Below are 7,798 nucleotides of genomic sequence, written 5' to 3'. Positions count from 1 at the left end.
GAGCTGAACACTTGATCATCTTTAGTTTGGAGACGTGAGGATATAAGATATTGGAATTAACTAAGGTTGTAAGCTGATAAGGAATTTGTATATTCAGCTAATACAGTCACGATAGTGTTGAAACACTTATAATGGATGTGAATGATAGATTATTGATTAGGTTATTGATTAGGATTGTATAATTGGAAGAGTCCTTATCAATCATCATCGTATGTAGTATAAAACAAGGGGTCCCTGCGCTCTCTCAATCACTCAAAATAAATAATACTCAAATCCCATTCATTGAGCGATTGCATCAAGTTGAGGAGAGCTGCAGAAGATCCCTAGTTTCCAAGAGATGTCTTCTTCAGTTTAATGGTTACTTTTGGTACTGTGATTATTGTATTCCTCTTACTTTATTTATATTGATCTTACAGTTGTTACCATAGCTTTATGTGGGCTATACTTGGTACAGTTTCCGGGAGTTTGTCGTCAAACTTGCAACTGGTTGTTTCGCCTGGATCACAGTCAATTCTGTTATTGCCAGATTCATCATAGCAGAGGGCGACTTGGGCCAAATATATTAATTTCTTGCTCTGCTTCTGGATTTGTTGATAGCATCTGATATTGACGGAATGTCCGCCGGTTTCGGACTCAATGGCCTTTGTTATCTGATCGATGGAGTACAATTTGTATAACGACATCTTTGGCTGAAGTGGTTGGGGTACAATATTAGCCTTCTGCAGGATTTGAGCTATATCAAAATCATGGTACGTCGCTAGGGTCTTCCGGAAGTACTCGGTCTTCGGGAACACGTTGTCGGAGCACTTTCCGTGCTTATCATACTCTCCTTGCCAGAATTCGACATGCTTCCCTTTTTTCCAATCCCACCACGAACTGAGTAGCTCCTTTTTCAGTGCATCATCCATCTACATATATTATTTAATTAAAACATAAGAAGAAAACTAGTTAAGAATACACGTACATACACGGAAACACACGTACATATACGGTACACATGTAGGGAGATATATAATGATACATATATACACATATACATATATACATACATACACATACGTAGGGACACACATGAATATTAACTATTGAGAGTTAATTTGTGAATAATTACCCCATTCACATTAAAGGCATCCCCCATGCAGGTAAGGGATGAAGAGGATGATTTATTCGCAGGCCAGAGACCATGAATAGTGAACTGAAGATGAGATGGTTGCATGATGTGGCATTTATTCACCCCCCCTATAGCTTGGCATTCAGCAGCTGGCCAGAACTGAACATGCATAAAGTATTGGAATGGTGTGTAAGCGGATGAAACTGTGACAAACAAGAAGAAAAATATGATTTGCACTAACTTTGACTCCATTTCTATTTCTACCTGATGTTTTGAAGACGAAGTTGCATGTATTTATAGTACCTATGGGGTGGAGGTGGAGGTGGAGGTGGTGAAGGGGTTAAAATGAAACGATCGAAACAGATGCGAAATTGCGAAAAACTTAATTAAGTACCATTCCTACTCCCACTACAAATGAAAATCAATACAAGTCTGCAATTCAGTATATAACTTGTTACATATCACTATCAAGTTTTCAATTTATAGGCAAAAGAAACTGCATGCATGTGTGGACATGCTGTGAGAAATTTGTATCCAACACAGATTATTGTTTTGTTTCCATTTCAAGAATTCAACAACAAATAACACATATACATTTTCAAGTACTCCATCATGACCATTACACATGCCACCTTCCCCATCTAAAGAATAAGTTAATTTCTAATCAAGCCAAGGTTGCTCACGAGAGGAACCTTCATTCGACCTGAATGTCATGAATATCAATCAATAAGAAACCCACTTAGTTTTATGGCTTTTCTTCCCTTTATGGTAAATATGGAATTAAATTGAAAAATTCTTAATTATATACAAATCATTTGCCTATGATATTGATGTTTAAAACACTATCTTTTCTTCTCTTTTTTTTACTTTTTTTTTTTTGTTGAATTGTAGAGGCTATTTCTATGAAAAATATTTACTTAACATCTTCATTTAATTACCTATAAGATAGCTAGGTAGCCATCGATCTATCTTCAATGAAGATACCAAGACAATTATATACCTAAAGCAAAGATATAAACACGATTTTGAGTTATCACCATAACAAGTTCTAAAACATGTAGAAGCAAAAAGAATATGTACTACATGTAGTTAAGGTTCTCACCATGCCAAATTTCAATACAAATGATTCCTCCATATATGGTACAATAACAAAAACAACAAACTCAAAATTCAAAATTCAAACCAAACAATACAAAACCAAAATAATATGTACAATAATGACAAATAAAATATGAAAAAAAAATGGTATTAATATTGCGTGGTTTACATGCGTTGCTCACAAAATGGGAAAAATAGATGTAAAAAAAAAAAATGAATGACTCAACCTAAAAATTAGCTTACTCATCAATCTAAATATGGAAAGTAAATTGGGGGTAGCAATGTAGTCAATGGGTTTAAATTGAAGAAATAAAATTTAGAAAAAAAATGCTTATCGTTTTTAAATCCTAGGCCTAGGCTAATCTTATAATAGTATACTTCAAATAATATCCTTAATAATAATGGTAAAGGAAGGGTGTAACCATGTAATAAGATAATCTTACATTCTTAATAGAAAGTAGGGTTGGTAGATAAGATGCATAAATACTTTTTACCAAATTTAAAATAAGAAATATAGATACAATGAATGCATATCTCAATACACTAAAATGGATATTATTCATATCTATTCCATATGGAATGCAAATATTCTACATTAATTTCTCAAATAACGTATCTTCATAGTATGATTTGAACTAAAGTTAAGTCTTGCCTAATCCACATTCGCCATGTGGGTATCACATGACGGAATAAAATGAACTTGGGCTAAAATCAAATAACACGACACCCACAAACAAATAATGAATTATATTGAGCCAACCTAGCTGTAAGGTTATTGGGTCGAATAACACGTCTCACACTTGGTCGTATCCATCCAACCTAAGACGACATTCCATTAGAGTTGAATGGATACGCTATTATAGTATGTGATCATCATATGGACCAGACTTGTAACACTTGTGAATAATAGGATAATACTTGTGATTAAAGCAGCTGATATTAATGATTTAAATCCTAGGCTAAATCTTATGATGGTGTAATTTAATTAATATCCATAATACTAATGGTTTAGGGTGGGTGTAACTGTGTAATAAGACCATCTTAATTTTCTAATAGAAAGAGTGGCAGATAAGATGCATGCATACCTTCACCGAAATAGAACAAGAAATAGAGACTATGTATGCATATCTTATAACACTAAAATGGACATGATCGTAAACATTCTACCTTCCCCGAATAACGTATAACCAGTGTGTTTTACTATGGATGACATCGTTGCTAAAGTTGATCGGGTGGTTACTAAGAATTACTATCACCAGTGTGTTTTACTATGGATGGATTGAAAGGCTTTCCGATAACTAGCTCCAGAGAGGCCCAAAAACCTACAAAGAAAGAAGAGGAAGGAGGAGGATCCAGAGGCTCCGGTGGAAGGATCTTCTTCCCTAAGATATAAATCATTAAATCACTTGCTTTAATCACATATGCTGTTTACCCTCAATAGAAAGTTAGACAAAAGACTTAAAATCATTGACTAACATTTGCATTATTCACATGTGTTGTATACCCTCAATAGAAAGATAAAATATCCAAAATCATAAGCATTTGTTTAATATTTTATTTCCTCGATTTTAAACCCGTTGAGTACATTGCTACCCTGAATTTACTTTCCATTAATGAGTAAGCTAATTTTTAGGTTAGAGTAATTCTTTTTTTTTTTTTTTTACATCTATTTTTACCATTTGTGAGCAACGAATGGAAACCACGCAATTTTTTTTTTTTTTTTTTTTTTTCATATTTCATTTGTCATTATTGTATATATTATTTTGGTTTTGTATTGTTTGGTTTGAATTTTGAGTTTATTATTTTGGTTATAAATCAAATAAGATAAAATATTTATCTTTTGTAGGTAGAGAACACTCTTCGTCGATCCTCGATTTGAATAAGATTTTAGGTTGAGGTGTGCAGTCACTGTCCTTAAGAATAGATTTCGCCCCTCTAAGACAATGTCTTGGTGTAATGAGTTATGGTGCCTTACCCTCAAGATACAACAACCTATGATTCTTCATTAGGCATATGAGAGGTGAAATTATAATAGCATTTGAGAGAATACAGGAAATCAAAAGAGGAGAGGAAGGTGAGATTCAACTAGGTGAGGTTTGTAGGAAAGAAAATATTTGAAGTTCAATAGCAAAGGAGTAGTCTAGGTAAAGATCAACCATAATACTCACGGCTTGAAGAGTTGTTTTTATATAGAACATGAGAAAAGTAAACATGATTAAGCATGGTCTAGAAACGTTAGACCATATAATTGCCCAATTTTTCTTCAAAAAATAAAATTGCCCAATTAATGGGTTAATCAAGATGGCATATTCAAAGAGAGAATGTAATTTATAGCCCCAATATTATAACCGCTTTAATGCTTCAGTTTTTGGTTTGCAAGAAAAACTGAAATTGAGATTAGAAAAAATCAACAAGAATTATATTAACATGATCAATGAGGAGTTGTATTTTGAAATACCCAATCAAAAATGCCAACAATTCCCCACATATTTCAAAATACAAATTGAATCACAAAAGGAATTTGAGTAAAACAAGTTTAAAGAGGACAAGGAAATACGAAAGGAAAATGAGAATCCAACGCATCAACACTGGTGTTTTTTGGACTATGAACCAACCTTAGGATGAGTTAGTAGTAACTCACAAAAATTTGTAAAAAATTGAATTTTCAATGAGCCAATATTTCTTTGCTTGAATCATAGGACTAACAATCCACATTGAATCCTCGGGTTGAGCATATTCCAGCGGGTTGGCGCGAACAGACCATGCACCCACCTAGAAATTCATGAGTGGCAGCCCCGCTCCCACACTCAAATAGGTGAATCCATCAAGTGTGCATTGCAGTCAAGCACACCACCCATATATAGGCTATGGTATTCATTAAGAACATAAGTTCAACCTTAGACGTCAAAGTAGTTGCATTATCTGCACCATAGAGATAGACTCTCAACAATAATAACATTAGATATAAATTAATGCACGCCCAATCAACAAGTGACTTGTTCTTACCCATATGAACCTACTTCATGGCATCTCCATTCACATAGGTTGGGTTACCATCACTCTTGATCGATATTATAGGCATACGTCTCATCCCCTTGATGTCATAATCATCACTAGCATTTAGCTTAGTGGATTTGTCAGATGATTAGCTAAATCCAATTCTGACGTCAAAACAATTATGTCAAGTACATATGCATAAGTCATTTAGCTTAATGCCCTCATAGCTATGATATCACACACAATAAACCAACTAGTCTCTTCCCAGACAATGGGATATCTCAAACCAAACAAATGGTCTCTTCCACAAATAGTTGGATAGCTCAATAATAGATATAGAAAGAAGTCGTCTCTTGTCGTTCACATTGTCTTCTTTATAAGATTACTAGCCGGTGTTTCATAGTGAAACTGCTCAAATATACTATCAACAAACTCTTGTACAATTGATCAAATACATATCAACACATCGCCATATGAGGAAATGCGATGAAGAGCCAGATCATTGAATTTTATGACATACTCATCAGCACACAACAGCATGCTAGCAAACTTTTCAAGGCACATATCCAATATTGAAAATAGATCCTCAAAGAAACTGCCGCCAATGAAACACCCAGATATTGAGGTGCAGAGAGAACAATAGAGGGACATCCAGAGTGTGATAACTTGTTCAAGCTCAACCTGTATGTGATGTGAAGCATGAGATTCTTTTGAGGGGCTTCCAAGCTCTGCAGACATAAAGTATTTCGGAGTACAGGAGCATACAACTAGTGGATAGGACAACAGATCGCACATGGCAAAACAACATTTGCAGTCAGACTCCATTTTCAATGACGAAAAATCCTTCATATCATCAATGTAGAAATTCAAACCTTCTGCCACTGCAATCCACATCCTTAAGCAGCTAGGACCACTGTGCTTGTACAATAATCCAGTAGTGACAACTAGGCTTTCCAGGGGATCAAACATTGATAACAGATATTTGAAATAATTCTGCATTCTCTGAAGATTGATGTCTGTTTTGGGTTCGGTCATTGTTGACTGAACCACCAAGCAGAAGTAAAGTACACTTAAATAAACCATTGGTGAAATGGCACCCTGTGAATAGGGAACCCCACTATAGTATGTTCAATCTCCGCACAGACAGCCTCCACCAACTGAAGCGATATGTGATGTAAGTCATTTCTGTCACTACAATCTGAAATAACTTTTTCACAAGTGTTTTTTACAAACTTCAATATTGCATTCAAACAAAACATAATATCATCATAACTGATAGACGACCTTTTCAACTCCAACTGAACTCCTTTGAAAACAGATCTAAATAACCTTAAGGAGGCATCCGCAGCTGAAATCCTGTTATCGTGGGAGACAGTTTCCCTTGACGCTTGACAGATAAGAATGTAGATCATCTTTAAATGGAAGTCTAAAAGACTCAGATCCCATGGAAACCATTTGATGGCACACTGCTTCCAAGAGAAACTTCCAGATACAAAGGGAGCAATTCTAGAGGTTTTGCCCAATAACTGATGGTTCACTTGATTAAGTGAGTCATAATCTATATCTTTACATTTTGCCAATATGAAAACATTAAGCAAATCTATGCACAGATTCCTGGCCCAGGTGCTCTTACTATCAGGATCAACTTGAAAAACTGCCTCAACAACTGGCTCTAGTACCATTCTGATGATAGAAGAATCACTGAGAGAGGTATCAAGTTTATGCAATAAATAACACCACGTGTTCAAGCAAGCTAAGTGAACAGATACATCACATTTAGTCGGCATGATGCCTATCAGTGGCGTCATAATGAGCTTTGTGCTTTTCAAGTATCCCTTTTTTTGAATTTCACTACCGTTTCCTTTGCATGTTCCTATTTGTTCCATACCATTGTCCTTTTTTTGTCACATTTGTCTCAAAGGGTAATATCATGGTAGGGTGAACAAGGGCATCAATAAGACCTTCCCAGGCAACCTGCAAAATTGGAGTACATAATAATCTTAGCTTAAGACATGGAATCTGAAAGTCTGGATATTCCGAGACTCGATTAAGTTTTAACGCTGACAAGGATTAGGGACTTGGATCTAGCTTCCAAGGAGCATAACATAAATGAAATCATTAAGAAAAACACATCATCTATTCTTTGGAATTATACTTACTTGTTAAGCAATTTGAACTTGTGAGTCATGATCTGAAAATGTCTGCTCAGGAATTTTTAGCATCTGATTAATTAACTGCCTGTTCTTCAAGGCACGAGATCCCAGTAAGCGGATAAACCATCCCCATGCTTGAATAGTTTGAACCTTCAAGCCACTGGTTAGCATGTGGTGCATCCCAGTAAGCAACCTTGGCTTCAAATCTTTGACAACTGCCTGTTTGTGGAAGAAAATGAAGAAAAAGGAAATGTACATGTCAATATAAATTACAGAATAACCAGCAAGACAGGATCATGCAAAGCCACCTCATGGTTCTATGTGAGACCCGTGAAGCCAATGGAAGGGATGCTAATAATCATATGGTTAATTTTTCCATGACACGACACGGCATGAGCTACCCATACTAGAAGTCATATTTCAAGAAAATGACATGAGC

General features: G+C 35.4%; 1 protein-coding gene and 1 pseudogene across 2 annotated transcripts in view; both read right to left on the bottom strand.

Moving 5' to 3' along the window:
- Nucleotides 1-327: 327 nt before the first annotated feature.
- Nucleotides 328-1,386, bottom strand: LOC137731990 (ribonuclease S-7-like). Its single transcript, XM_068471267.2, has 2 exons — nucleotides 1,112-1,386; nucleotides 328-908 (listed from the first exon to the last, which is right to left on the bottom strand). The coding sequence occupies exons 1-2, from the start codon at nucleotides 1,361-1,363 to the stop codon at nucleotides 420-422; spliced, it is 741 nt and encodes a 246-aa protein (XP_068327368.1). The 5' UTR covers nucleotides 1,364-1,386; the 3' UTR covers nucleotides 328-419.
- A 4,099-nt stretch (nucleotides 1,387-5,485) lies between these two features.
- The window catches only part of LOC137718169 (uncharacterized), a 59,520-nt pseudogene continuing 57,207 nt past the window's right edge, over nucleotides 5,486-7,798 (bottom strand). The window contains exons 7-8 of the transcript XR_011065853.2: nucleotides 7,366-7,578; nucleotides 5,486-7,180 (exon numbers count right to left, since the gene is read on the bottom strand). The product of XR_011065853.2 is annotated as an uncharacterized LOC137718169 (transcript). The remainder of the gene's footprint in view (nucleotides 7,181-7,365; nucleotides 7,579-7,798) is intronic.

The sequence above is a fragment of the Pyrus communis genome, chromosome 15 (genome assembly GCF_041283825.1).
Source record: "Pyrus communis isolate YQ-2024b chromosome 15, ASM4128382v1, whole genome shotgun sequence".
NCBI lineage: Eukaryota > Viridiplantae > Streptophyta > Magnoliopsida > Rosales > Rosaceae > Pyrus > Pyrus communis.
The sequence above is the reverse complement of the archived record's forward strand: the minus strand, read 5'-3'. Positions and strand labels throughout refer to the sequence as shown.

Bases quoted from the DNA above. Each gene is read 5' to 3' on its own strand.
- LOC137731990 (XM_068471267.2), bottom strand. From the start codon at position 1,363: ATGGAGTCAAAGTTAGTGCAAATCATATTTTTCTTCTTGTTTGTCACA. The intron at 909-1,111 runs GTAATTATTCAC...TAATATATGTAG, and splicing joins ATGCCTTTAATGTGAATGGG to ATGGATGATGCACTGAAAAA.